We start from the raw sequence: 15,083 nt of genomic DNA on the forward strand, positions 1-15,083 counted from the left end.
CAATGTAACCCTTATAAAAATACAGTAAACAAAAACACATTGAATCCTTTCATTGTACAGTATTTTCATTTTGTTATGGTCGATGTCTTCACAAGCAGCCGAGCGATGTATCTTAAGTAATTGCAATTTAACAAATTCATATAACAATTTTATGCAGGAATGGAATTCCTTTCCAAATCATTTTTGAACAATAAAGTTTTAATAATTTTAATAATTTACTGAATTTCACGTTACCAAACAAATATTTAATACTTATATTTCCATTTGATATACAGTAAATAAAATACTATAATATATATATATATATATAGATGTGAAAAACTAACTTAAGAAATACATGGTCACCAACCTGCTGCAGTTGATCAAGACCACGTCCAGCATAATCAGAATGCATGTCCACGTACGCCGCCCCAAAGTGCCGCCACTGGAAGCCGTACACGGGGCCAAGATCTCCCTCTTCCCTCTCTGTAAATCCTGATTTATCAAGAAATTCTCTAGAAGAGTTTCCATCCCATATGTGGACACCTTTCTCCTGCAGATCTTTTGCGTTGGTAGAACCTTTGATAAACCAGAGAAGCTCTTCCACAACACCACGCCAAAACACCCTCTTCGTTGTCAGCAGAGGGAAGATACCTAACAAATAATGTATTTACTAAATATATCTTATTTCAATAAATAAACATTATTTTGAAAAAAAAAAAAAAAATATTACCTTGGAACAAATCTCCAATCTTATTGTACAGATAATTGTTCCATTAGCAACTTCATAGAATCTATGCCTCTTAACCCCTGCAATGTGCACTTTATTTTACATAACAATCCCCGGTGCAAAGAAAAAATAAAATTTCAAATTTAACTTGTTTTTCTTGAAACCCTCACAGGAATTTATATTGCAGTGCTGAACTTTTGTGTGTCATTTGAGAATTTTCTACATAAAAAATATGTAGAACATTGATACACACAAATCCTGTATGTTTATGAAGCCCATCCTCCTATTTAGGTAGTACTGTACATATAGTGACGATGATGACCCTAGTACATATTGATGTTCAGCCCAATTGGAAAGTAGAAATTGGACATATTGAATTTGGACAGACGAAAAACACCAGTGTTGAATGTAATAAAACGCCATTTTCTGGGTGAGACCCGGAGGCTTCCTGGAGTTATCCAGGCTGATATGGATATATTAGACTTTGGCATCAATCAATGTAAATGAAGTTCTACGCCTACCGGGGACCACGAGCCAGAACCTGGCCCCCCTCAGAGAGGCACAAGGAGCAATGGCCAATAGAAAGACCTATGTGGTTGGAAGCATTCTACGTCTGCCATCGACCGGGTCAGGCACCCAGAAAGGTAAGTGCCCCAAAACAATCCCCCCTATTTTAGTTGAGAAATTGTTACTGAAAGCCGAACTAGTGGACAGAACTCCGCAAACGAAAATGAGTAAACGAACATGACGTAACCGCGTCGCATGTCTGTGCAGCTCCCCCCTCCACGGGAGGGGGAAGGGGGGCACCCAAGACCCTCATGCCGGCTATCCACACCCCAGTTCTGAGGCTGGATTTCAAAAACACGCGAAAAAATGCCAACCGAAGGGAGAGGAGGATTGCCAGGGAGCTTCCGGGTCTCACCCAGAAAATGGCATTTCATTACATTCAACACTGGTTTTCTGGGGGGAGCCCCTTTGGCTCCCCAAAGCTACGTACCCAAAGATAACACAAGAGGGACACACCTGGGAGGCGATCGCCAACACAGCATACGCACAAAAGCCATGGACAGACCCAAGGATAGACCGCAGGGGGGCGAGACCGAAGTACTGTACCCAGTGGACAACCTGGGAGACCCGAACCCTGGAACAGGGAAGAAGGGAAACTGGTCAACACAAACCGCGCCCCAAGCCCACCAAGACCGTGGGGCACAGGAAACGGCGGAGAGCCACAATCGAACAACACACGATGCTCCCCCGGCCAGACCAACTAAGCATCAACAACCCCTCTGGAAAGCAGCAGTCTCATACCTCGCGAGAAAAGGCGACAGCTGCCAACGAACAGAAGAACTACCAGGATCAAAAGAGCAGAAACCCCTAGAGGCCAATTCCAACAAGAAAAGAGCTCACGCCAAACAAACCTGAACCGAAGGGGCCACCACAAACCGAGGAGATGAGAGGAAGGAGAGCACCCTGTCCAACTACCAGGACTGCTCAGGCGGCGCATGAGCAGGCCGGAGGGAAAACAACGCACGAGACGGCTTGCGGAACCGCGCGGAAGAAGCATCTGTTACGTACTCCTAGCAGAATACGTATATAAATTTAAAATAACTTGTTTATTCTATTATATCATTGCCTGTATATGTACACACATTGTGTTTTTGTAAATTATCGTGTGGTGTGGCAGCGTCAGTGGAGACAGGAGCGCGGTTGCTTTGCACACGTCTATTACCTGTTTGATTCAGGAAAGCTGGACCTGTTCAGTTTGGGAGTTCCAGATGTCACTTTTATTTAGTTAGGTAATTGTTTATTTACTGTAATTAAACAGGTGGCATTGTACTTATATATTTTGTAAGTAACTATTATCTGTAATTTGCATTCTTGTGTGTTTTGAGAACAAGTGGTTGTTCAATTAGTTTTAAATATTAAAAAGTCCTTAGTTTCCATCCCTCATCCTGGGATGAGGCAGACGGGAGGTGAGAATGTGGGTGGCGACAGAGCGAGAGTTCAGTAGCGTCGGGGGACCAGGAAGAGTAACATGTGGGAGATAAGTCTGTTACTTCTTGTTGTGCCATATTTTATTATACTATATTAGGAGAAGGACAATACCTTTGTTTGTTGTATAAGTTAACTTGACCATCTGTGTTTTTATATTATACTGTCTTGAATATATATCTATATAATATTTTGTATCTATTCTTCAGTCCTAAAGGAAGATTTTTATTTATGTGCTCATTACTTATCAAGGGGTTATACTGGTGACCCGCTCTTGAGAACAGCAGTTTTCTCGTATCCCTAGACGTAATTAAAGCTTGGCTGCTGTAGGGTCACGAGCCGTAACGAACGATAGGTAACAAAGAGTTATGGGGGCCTGTGCCGGGAAATATTGTTCCCACTTAACCTTAATTATGCTAATCTAACCTTGCCTTCCTAGGTACCAGTGTGTCAAGTGTCTCTGTGTGTTTCTTAAGAACTATTCCATGTGCCAAGCAAGCTTTCCTGTGTGTCAAGTAACAACGTTTCACGATTTTGAGGTAAGTCATCCTATATATTTTGTTTGTGCAGTGAGGCCAAGCGAATTTTCAGTGTGGTGACAATTTTACAGTGAAGTGTAGTGCAGTGCCATTGTTTTAATTATTGTTGTGAATCAAGTGCCAAGTGTTAGTAACGATGGAGGAGAAAGTTGCAGCGTTGGTGGCTCACCCAGACTTTGAAGGGATTAAGAGCCTTAAAAAGACTGAGTTAATACAAATGGCAAATCATTTGGATTTGACCGCCAACAATAGAATGGTTAAAGCCCAAATATTGAAAGTCATTGGGACACATTTTGTTGAGAATGGAGAGTTAGATGAAGAAATTCTAGAAGAGTTAAGAGAGGAGTCGAGTGATCAGATGATGTTAAAGCGTCTTGAGTTAGAAGCTCGCCAATTAGAGCTTGAAGCTCAAAAAGAACAGAGAATATTAGAACTTGAAGCTCAAAAAGAACAGCAAATATTAGAGGCTGAAGCTCAGCAGAGGGAGCTTGAGACTAGACGTTTAGAAATTGAGGCACAGTTGCAAATAGAAGCCACAAAGAAGCAACAAGCCGAGGAACAAACTAGGCAATTAGAGATTCAACAACAAATGGCTGACATTAACTTCAGGCTTGAATCACAGCGTATGGCAGCTGGGCATGGAAATACTAGTAATGTTTCAATAAATAGTGATAATAATCCCATCAGGACGCATAAGTATATAGAGTTACCAAAGTTCAATGAGGAGGATCCTGAGGTTTTCTTTGCACATTTTTATAAAATTGCCATCAGTATGAACTGGCCAAGGGATCAGTGGGTAGCCATTATGCAGTCTCAATTTAAGGGGCGTAGTCAGGAGGTTTTTACATCCCTACCTGACGCTCATAGCTTTGATTACGAATTTGTAAAGAAAAGCATCTTAAATGCGTATCAGTTAAATCCAGAGGCACACAGGCAAAAGTTTAGAAACCTAAGGAGGATAAGGGATCAGACAATAGCAGATTTTACTCGTCAGAAGACGAATTTTTGCAACAGATGGTTAAAGTCACTTTCAGTCACTGACTTTGATGCTCTAAAGAATCTTCTTATAATGGAAGAAGTATTGTCATGTCTCCCAGACCAGTTGTCTACTTTTATGGCAGAACAAAAGAATGTAACAGACATTTATGAGCTGTCAAAGCTCGCGGATGAGCATGAGTTGTTGACTAAGGCCCAGTTTACGGCCACTTCACCTAAGTCTAGTCGTAGAGTAAATTATAATGCTCACCGAACTCCTTATCAGAATCCATCCAGTCCTAGTACTCCAGTTACTCCCATGAGCTCTTCTCTTACAAAACCTAACCCTGCTACTTCATTGTCAGGAATGTCAAATAATAATAAGGTTATTTCTAAACCTACAGTTGGTTCCACAGCTGTGTCCACTGTAAGGTCCTGTTCCCATTGTAAGAGAAAAGGCCATGGAATTAATTCATGTTTTATATTGCACCCTGAGTTACGACCAACTGGTCTCATTTATTGCAGAGGTGTGCAAAATAAACTTACTAATAAACATGTAACTGTAAACCCCAATTGGGTGAAACAGTATTCACCATATATGTCTTCAGGTTAAGTTTTGTGTATTAATGGGAAGTGGAAGCCAGTGGTTATTCTTTGTGATACAGGTGCTTCCCAAACCATAATTTCATCCAGTATTCTTTCTGATGTTGAAAAGAGAGATACTGGAAAGTTTGTTGTTCTTCAGAGTGTTGCAGGATGTAAAACTGTACCTCTAATAGACATTAATTTCAGATCCACCATTACACCAAGTTTATGCACTGTGGGTGTTAGTACACAGTTGCCCATCCCAGGTGTGGATGTTATATTGGGTAATGATGTGGCCATAAATCATGTTGTGGGTGAGAATGATCCCCGTTTGTGTAAACAGCCAGTTGCAGACCATGTTTATTCTGCCTGTGCTGAAGTTAGTTCTATGAATGAACAACCTGTTGGAGAAGATGGTTTTGTCCATTCTACCTGTGCTGATGTCAGTACTATTATAAATCCAGTTGTCAGTTCTGATGTTGTTACTCAAGCATTTGTTCCAGTAACCAGTACCCCTTCAGTGGAGAAGTGGGATGTGGTTGTTCCAGATTCCTGTGTGGCCGATTTAGTTGTTGAGAGTAAGCCTGATACTATGACTCTGCTTTATTCCAATAAATTGGGAAAGGATGTCCATGTACCATTGTCTTGCCCGCTCACTACGAACGTTGTGCCAGGAGTTGAGAGAAACTTAAAAGCCACGACTCTGTATTCCAGCCAAGTGAATGGTTTAGGACAAGATGTCGGGTTGGCAGAAGTATTCCCGCTCACTCCAAGTTTAGAATCAGTTGTCGAGAGTAAGTCCGTTGTAGAGGCCCCGCCTCACCCTAGTCAAGGTGATATAATAGGGGAGGAGGTCAAACTACCTGTTACTTGCCCGCTCGTTTCAGATTCCCTTCATTTAAGTGCTTTGAGTAGAACTGACCCTAAGATTTCAGAGAGAAGCAAGGAGACAGTCTGTACTGTAGATCCAGTTTTGGAGAGCGTGGGAAAGCAGCCAGAGGATCAGCTTCTGTTGAGTAGATGGAGACCCATTGAGCCTCCCTCTTCAGTTGTCTGTGAGGATGTGACCCAGCTTGGTAGTGATATTATTGATTGTGAGCAGACAGTACTCCAAGCAGCTCCAGAAGTCATGGGAGGAAATTTTGGTAAAATCATTGAGAGTGGTAAGGTATCATTTGGATCTAAGTTGCGGAGTTGTGTTTCTTATTCTATGTGGAGTAAGTATTTCTCATTGTATACATTGAGTCAGTGTGTGTGTAGGATGTTGAAATCTACTTTTATTCTGCAGGAGCCATTTTCTTGTGAAGTAATGGACTGTGGGACATCTTTGTCAAGCCTTGTGGTTGAGCAGAGAGAGTTTACTCAAGTAGGTTGTGCATCCAGTTCTGAGGAAGTGGTGAGTTATGCTAGAGCAGTGTCTCTATATTCAGATCCAGGTTATTTTGATGCACGAGTGATGAAAGTGTATGTTCCACTCAAGTGTGGTGTTGATTTTCAGAGTCATATTGGAGTTGACTTTCAGAGTCATATTGTGGGTGAAGGATTAAATCATACTGGGGAGCAGATGTTTGAGGCTCCAGGTGTGTATTTCAAGTTGGGGGATAAGGTTATCCTACCTAGTGTTAATCATTGTGAAGGGTTTCAGATTGTCCTTGGGCGTTTCTCAGGTAATCTGCTGTACATTTTCCAGATGTTAAGACCCTTAAACCTCTTGGTTGATTGGTTGTCATCAGACGTAAATCACTTGGGAAGTGATGGTGAGGGTTGTAAAGTTTTCGGCATGTTTTATTTAGTCTTTTGGAAGACTAGATGGTTGATGAAAGTGTGTGTTGTGTTCGAGTTCACCATCAGAGGGTGTGAACTTGTCTTGAGAGTTATGATTGAGATATGGTGCCTAGGCATATGCCTGTTTTCTTTCACTGATCGTTATGACAGAGTTATGAGGCAATTGATTTCTGTGTTCCTTATGGATCATCTGAGTCAGTTCGATCAGGTAGTCTTTGCACTTATCTTGGGTTGTATTTTTTGGTTTGAAGGTCAAAGGTTTGCTAAGTCGGTGTCTTGTGTTTCGGAAGGTTCTATGAATGGGAAAGTCTTATGCATAATTGTGAGGTTTAATGCTAATTTCTCTAATTTTAGTATCCATTGGGCGAGAGTATGTGTTCCACAGAGGATCAAGAGTGATGAAGAGCAGATGTCTGTGTCAGAGCATACCCAGGAGAAGTCCCAAATCTACTCAACATCCAGTCAGCTTCAATTAAGCAGTTCAGCTCCAGAAAAAGGGAGAAATGGAAAATGGAGTCTGTCTTGGAAAACTTCACCATGTGGAAAAGGGATCACATGGAAATATGGGACTGATCTTGGAGAAATAGTAGAAACATATGAAAAGCTAAATTGCCATGATAACTGTGTGAAAGCAGCTACCTTTATTGACAATTCTATTCATGCTACTAATGATACTGTTGTAGATAGGAGTGTGAAATATGATCTGAAACAAAGTGAAATAAATGAGATAGTACCTTGGAGAGATAAATTTGCATACTCCAGTGACACATATGTAGAACATAGTCATAAGACTGACATTTCTGAGTTTCCTGTAAGACTATATTTGGAGTGTTTTCATTTTTGTCCAGAAATGTGTTCTAATTACTTATACATGTTTGGTGTAATTAATACCATAAATCTCAAGTGTCATACCTTTTACTTTGAAAAAATGCCATTGATCTTCAATCTATTGCATTTTTTTTCTTGGAGGTGGAAGTGTTACGTACTCCTAGCAGAATACGTATATAAATTTAAAATAACTTGTTTATTCTATTATATCATTGCCTGTATATGTACACACATTGTGTTTTTGTAAATTATCGTGTGGTGTGGCAGCGTCAGTGGAGACAGGAGCGCGGTTGCTTTGCACACGTCTATTACCTGTTTGATTCGGGAAAGCTGGACCTGTTCAGTTTGGGAGTTCCAGATGTCACTTTTATTTAGTTAGGTAATTGTTTATTTACTGTAATTAAACAGGTGGCATTGTACTTATATATTTTGTAAGTAACTATTATCTGTAATTTGCATTCTTGTGTGTTTTGAGAACAAGTGGTTGTTCAATTAGTTTTAAATATTAAAAAGTCCTTAGTTTCCATCCCTCATCCTGGGATGAGGCAGACGGGAGGTGAGAATGTGGGTGGCGACAGAGCGAGAGTTCAGTAGCGTCGGGGGACCAGGAAGAGTAACATGTGGGAGATAAGTCTGTTACTTCTTGTTGTGCCATATTTTATTATACTATATTAGGAGAAGGACAATACCTTTGTTTGTTGTATAAGTTAACTTGACCATCTGTGTTTTTATATTATACTGTCTTGAATATATATCTATATAATATTTTGTATCTATTCTTCAGTCCTAAAGGAAGATTTTTATTTATGTGCTCATTACTTATCAACGGGTTATACTGGTGACCCGCTCTTGAGAACAGCAGTTTTCTCGTATCCCTAGACGTAATTAAAGCTTGGCTGCTGTAGGGTCACGAGCCGTAACGAACGATAGGTAACAGCATCAATACCGAATGCAAGCCGAAGCGGCTCCGCCAGTGCCACACAATACAAGGCAACAGTATGCGACATAAGATAACAGTCCTGGAACAACCACAAAAGGAAGGACAAAGCTTGCAAAATGGCACAGAAGTAACATCGATGCCAAAAGCAGGCTGCAGCTGTTCCGACAGTACCGCACAATACGAGGCAACAGTTTTCAGCATAAGATGACACTCCTGAAACAGCCACGAGATAAAGAACAAAACAACCTTAACAGAAAGCAAAGTACACCTACGAAGAGACAAAAAGAAATGGAAGGACCGCCAGGAAACGTCATACTGCCTCCAAGACGAAGCACGCAGGTGGGACACCATTAACGAGGCCACCTGATCACCATACAGATGGTGATAGACTCGAGTCCAAAATATCATACGCGAAAACTCGAAGAGAAGATCAAACCAGCCACACAACGGACCTGACCGATCTGCTGAAAGAGGCGGAGCCGCGGAAAGACTCCTGGGTTCAGACACGGAGCAAGCAGCACCTAAAACCAAGGCTGGGCCGGCCACCAAGGGACCAAGAGGACTACTCTCCCCTGGTTAAGTCTCCAAGTGAGCTAGAACCTGAAGCAACAGCTGAACCAGGGAAAAGACGGACAGGTAACCCAACCTCGATCAGTCCTTCCGAAAAGCATTGACCCCGACGGCCTCACAGTCGGGGAAGCGCACCACATATACCAGGAGACACCTCGACCACACCGATGCGAAGAGGTGTGGTCATGGATGTGGTTCCCCGGATGAGTCAGGATGTGGCAATAAGCGTCCCGGAGGTCCAGGGACACCATCCAAGTGCCCAGCTCCAACAGAAGCCTGACCTGGAACAGAGTGGTCAACCAAAAGGAGGGGCAAGAAACCCCAGAGATTCAGACAAGACAAGTCCAGAATGAACAGCAAATCCACACAACAGACGGGGAATAAATGGGAAGCCCATCTGAGGGGCGTCATCGTTTTGACCACACCCAAGTGCACCCACTCCGAGATGAGCCAAAAGAGTGCAGGAGAAGAGGCCTGCCCCGCCAGCCCCGAACCCCCCGAAGGAGGAGGGGCCACCCAACGCCATCACAGGCCATCGGAAACGACCTGAAAAGCCCACCAATCGTAATACCATGTGTGAGCAAACAGCGTGAGCCTCCCTTCCATCGCCCCATTAATGGGACAAACCACAATATGGCCAATAGGGTCCGAAGGCAGCGCCGGAACAGAAACTGGCACCGGCACAGAAACTGGAACCAGCGGCCTACCACGACGAGAGGAATCTCGAGCCCTGGCACAACCCCACTGGAAAGAACCCCAACCCCCTCCCCCCGGGGAACCCCGAAGAACCAACAAGTCCGATATCGGACGACAACTAGAAGAAGCCGGCTGCAGATACTGCCCGACCGCAGAATTTGCAAACAGCAAGGAACAAAAGGGCGACGAAAATCTAAGAGCCAGGGCCCAAGCAGATTCTAACGAGGAAGCGAGCACCACCTGCCGATACGTTAGACGCGAAGAGAAAAATGGCAACACATCATCCCGCAGGACTGGCCCTAAGCGCTTCCACATCCTCATCAAGCCAATCCGAAGACAGCTCCAGGAAGGAAAAGAACTGCAAGACCGAAGCCAACAGGCCACGAGCGCACAAGTCCTCAGATACCAATGCAGCCAAAAGGGATGGAACTTGCAGGTGAAGCTGCACCACACCGTGGACATCTTCAAGAGAAAACTGGACGGTTTTCTAAGTGAAGTTCCGGATCAGCCGGGCTGTGATGGGTATGTGGCCCTGCGGGCCATTCCAAGCAACAGCCTGGTGGACCAGACTCTCACAAGTCGAGCCTGGCCTTGGGCCGGGCTTGGGGAGTAGAAGAACTCCCAGAACCCCATCAACCAGGTACCAACCAACATCCCACTGAAGGGCAGAGGCGAGCAAACACGCATTGAGGTGCTTGAAGTCGCCCCCCCAGGTAAACCTGGACCACCATCAGCGTCTCAAGCATGCGGGATACAACAGAAAGTACTCCAAGCATCCAAAGACAGCCCAGGGCAGTCCGCTAGCCAGGACGACTCCGGAACCTCATAACGAACCCAGTAGGAAGACGAAGACCCAAACCTGAATGAAGACGTATCCATTATATAGGCATAATCCGGGTCGCGCAGGAGGTAAGCTGCAATGGCCCGCCTGCACCTCGTGAAGCGGGATGCAGGAAGCCGAAAACCTCCGGAAGGACGGAACCAAGGGACCCGGGGAGGGGCCAACACCAAATCCAACTCGTACGCAGAGGGGGGAAAGAAAATCCCACTCAACCTTGCAACAGTAAGCCCCACTCGGAGGGTAGGAAAACACAGGTGGGGTCCAACAGGGCCCAAGGCCTCCAAGTCAGCCCCTCCCCAACCCCGGGAACCTCCACACCAGGACCCGGGGCCGAATCGTCCTCCAAAGCCCCGGCCTCAAAAGAAAAAGCCGGGGCAGCCAAAAAGGCAGGAAGGAAAGGGGCCCACTTGTCAGACCCCAATGCAATGGCTGGAGGAACCGACTCTAATGCCTCCGTCACCACCCCGGAAGGGGCATCACCCGAGACTGCCCAAGTCTCAAAACAAGGGGGGTGCAGACTGAAATAAGGCCGAAGATACCAACACCCCCAAGTCCGGGCCCGTATAAGGAAAATGGGGCAGCCTTGGGACTTCCGGGTTAGCAATCAACCTAGAGCGTTGCAGCAACTTATACCTAGCATGCAACGCCTGAGCTGACCCGCATGAAAATAGTCATCAGTGGACTGGGTGAACTGAGTCACTAACAAGCAACAAAACGCGCAGGACTCTGGGTCGAAAGTGTCACCAACCCAGCAGGAAGCATGACGGAGGCAAAAACAGTGAGTCACCCTGAGACAAGGGGCACAGAGCAACCCTCAAACTCGCACAAGGCGAGAGGGAACCCAGGGGTTGCATCCATTGGACCCCTTGTGTCCCCGCGGGGTTTCCCAGGGCCCTTAGACTGGTATCACTAAGGGAAGCCCAGGCAGGGTACTGCGAACCGGCACCCAAGTCGACTAAACTTCTAAAAGCTGAACCACCAGGACGTGTCCACTCAAAGGGGCCTAGCATGGGATACCACCAAAACCCCAGAGATATATATATGGAGGTACAGTGGCAACCAACCGAAGGCAGACTTCCCTCCCCACCAGGCAGAAAACAAAAACAAAAAAAAAAAACACCCTGCAAGAGGACAACGTACCTAGACGAAACAGAGCCGGTCGCTTTAACAGGTGATTAGCTGTGCAGTACCCCGTGCCCCTACCAGTGCAAACTACCCTTTACCCCAAGGTAAACAAGGGAGGAGGAAACTCTTCACCCCCCTCTGCACATCCGGGGCGGTCAATCACCAAGCAGCAAAAGACCAACAGAGGTAGACTCCAAGGTGACTTGTGGAAGAGAACCCCAAGCCCCAAGGGCGGTACTTACAGGGCACTTAGGGAAGGCAACCCTAAGCACACGCAGCCCGAGTACCTGTAAAGATTACTCCCAGCTCACGCACCACCCTGAAGACAGCACTAGACACAAGGCACAGCGCTGAAAACAAGAATCAGGAGTTGGAGTCACACACCCAAGCCTCAAACACATCAGCCGAGAACTAAAGGTGTGGGTAGCTGGCATGAGGGGTCTGGGGCTTCCCCTTCCCCCTCCCAGAAAGCGAGGAGCTGCTCAGATGGGGGTGCGGCATGTGGTGACGTCATGCTCGTTTGCTTGTTTTTCTCTGGAGAGTTCTGTCTACTCGTTTAATTTTCAGTACTAGTTTCAACCAGAATAAGAGTTTGTTTTGGGATGCTTACCTTTCTGGATGCCTGACCCGGTCAATGGCAGACACAGAATGTTCCAAATCACATGTACAATTCTATAGGCCATTGCGCCTCTTGCCTCTCTGAGGGGGGCCAGGTTCTGGCTAATGGTCCCCGGTAGGCCTAAGAACTCCAGTCACACTGACTGATGCCAAAATCTAATATATCTATATCAGCCTGGATAGCTCCGGGGAGCCGAAGGGGCTCCTCCCAGAAACTACTATACTATATAAACAGGAGGATGGGTTGGTTTATGTCACTAATATGTGCGCAATATTATATTCTTTGAACAATAAAATTGTTTTTTGTTGCTCATACACATCATATATACTGTATACACACGTTATATTTAACTACATGCTTATACACCATTATGAAATGCTAAGCTGTTTTCATGGCTGTGATAACCTTATGACCAGTGATGCAATCCGAACACAGCCCCCACACTCGGCATCTGACGAAGCAAACTGCCACCCAATACTGTATACTAAACACACCACTAATACTAGCCACGACTGCTATTATTATAAGAATCTTGGTCACTAAATCCTGATTATATTTTTCCCAGGTTCATTTTCCAAAGGAAAATGAGGTATTGTCACACGATGTAAAGATGCATGCGTCTGTGTGCCTTGTACTGGCAATCACCACCACCTGCATTGGGTTCAGTTACCTAAACCTTGCCCATAATCTTTATCACTGTCAGGACCTTCTATGTCGTTATCATCGTTAAATTATTGATGATTCTTGCTTCATCCTCATTAAGTGATGGTGCAGGCACGAGCCATATGATGGAGGTGAGAGCTGGTGCTGCACGTGCTACTCGTGTTTACCATGTTGTTCCCGAGGCCTTCACAACAAGGTGAGGAAACCATAACTTTTATCAAAGACGGCATGTGTTTACTGGCGGCCTGAGGAAGTGAATGTCAGCCCCATGTACCTGCGGCCATTTCAAAGGTTTTGCAGTACAGTACCTAAAATCATCTCGGAATTTGATGTGCACCAGTCATTCTTATTATGTGATGCACAGCTAACATGTTAAACCACAAATGTAACCATGACCAAATACAAATAAATATCCTATCTACATAAATAAATAGATACACAAATACTTCCTCATGTTAACAGGGACCTTTTTTGTATTTATCTTAACATATCAATGACACTCTTGCTACACAGTTTGATCACAAACACTTCACACACAGGCATTACACACACTTAAATATTACAATTAGTCACTGCACAAGTCTACTAACTAGCGTAGATGTTACAAAACACAAACTGTCTTCAGGTTTTACCCATTTACTGATAAAGGATTATTTTGCCATATCTTGTTTATGCAACTAAACCATTAGTGCTATCTAATCCAAGTAGTTAATTGTGACAATGAAAATGGCCTCGTACTGAAGTCATGTATTTCCGTATGTAAACACACAGAATTCCAACTCACCATCCCTTAGAGAGAACCTCATCTGTGCACCAAAGAGAGAAATAGTGCCGGTGCCAGTCCGATCTCCTTTTCTGGTCCCATGATTCAATATGTTTCTGACTAAATCCAAGTACTGAAGCTCATCATGCCTTTCAAACTGCAAAGTGAGGCTTTGTTTAATATTATAATTAGAGGTTTACCTGTGTATCGGCATCAGAGTATCGGTACAAGACAAAATATTGGTATCGGTACATCTAATGTAACGATACCAATAGTAATAGCTAATGCTATTACAGTGAATTTAATTTCTTTATTATGTACCCCATACCCATCCCATGGGCGGTGGTGGAAAGGGTTACAAAGGCATTTAATCGGTTCAGTAACTGAACCCCGTAGTTCATTTAGCTAAGCAAGTGAATATTGTGAAGCTAGTTACACAATTGTTAATATTACATACACATGTACATTATTTTTTAAATAAATAAATATATAAAATAAATAAATAAATATATAAAATAAATAAATAAATAAATAAATAAATAAATAAATAAATAAACAAATAAACAAACAAACATACATACATACACACACACACATACATACATACATACATACATACATACATACATACATACATATATATATATATATATATATATATATATATATATATATATATATATATATATATGTGTGTGTTGTACCTAGTAGCCAGAACGCACTTCTCAGCCTACTATGCAAGGCCCGATTTGCCTAATAAGCCAAGTTTTCATGAATTAATGTTTTTTCGACTACCTAACCTACCTAACCTACCCTAACCTAACTTTTTCGGCTACCTAACCTAACCTATAAAGATAGGTTAGGTTAGGTAGGGTTGGTTAGGTTCGGTCATATATTTACGTTAGTTTTAACTCCAATAAAATAAAATTGACCTCATACATAATGAAATGGGGAGCTTTATCATTTCATAAGAAAAAAATTAGAGAAAATATATTAATTCAAGAAAACTTGGCTTATTAGGCAAATCGGGCCTTGCATAGTAGGCTGAGAAGTGCGTTCTGGCTACTAGGTACGAGACACACACACACACACACACACACACACACACACACACCCTAAACGGTGCCAAACAGATGGAAGAAGTACTAAGGAATGCTAGAAAATTGCAAAGGGATGAGGATGGGAAAGGGTGGTCGTTAAGACGAGATCTTTCAAAAGAAGATAGAGAGAAGCTGAAACTGAACCTCGCCGAGGCAAAACATTTAAATGAGAGCAGGAATGAAGAAGAAATAAATTCTTTTTTCTACAAAGTGATAGGGGTAGGCAAACCAGTAAAGTGGTACATAAAGGCAAACCAACAAAATCAATAGAGAGAGGGGGAGTGAAGAATAAGGAGAGGGGGAACAAGTTCCTGAAGATTGCATACACCAACATAGATGGAGTGAGATCGAAG

At 43.6% G+C, this 15,083-nt stretch overlaps 1 protein-coding gene across 4 annotated transcripts in view; it reads right to left on the reverse strand.

Moving 5' to 3' along the window:
* The window catches only part of LOC123764541 (thymidylate synthase), a 71,682-nt gene that overhangs the window by 42,464 nt on the left and 14,135 nt on the right, over positions 1 to 15,083 (reverse strand). For all 4 annotated transcript variants that reach the window (XM_045752522.2, XM_045752521.2, XM_069314582.1 and 1 more), the window contains exons 4-5: positions 13,652 to 13,787; positions 350 to 633 (exon numbers count right to left, since the gene is read on the reverse strand). In XM_045752522.2, coding sequence (XP_045608478.1) covers positions 350 to 633; positions 13,652 to 13,787 — 420 coding nt within the window. The remainder of the gene's footprint in view (positions 1 to 349; positions 634 to 13,651; positions 13,788 to 15,083) is intronic.

Source organism: Procambarus clarkii, chromosome 79 (genome assembly GCF_040958095.1).
Source record: "Procambarus clarkii isolate CNS0578487 chromosome 79, FALCON_Pclarkii_2.0, whole genome shotgun sequence".
In the NCBI taxonomy this organism is placed as follows: Eukaryota; Metazoa; Arthropoda; class Malacostraca; order Decapoda; family Cambaridae; genus Procambarus; species Procambarus clarkii.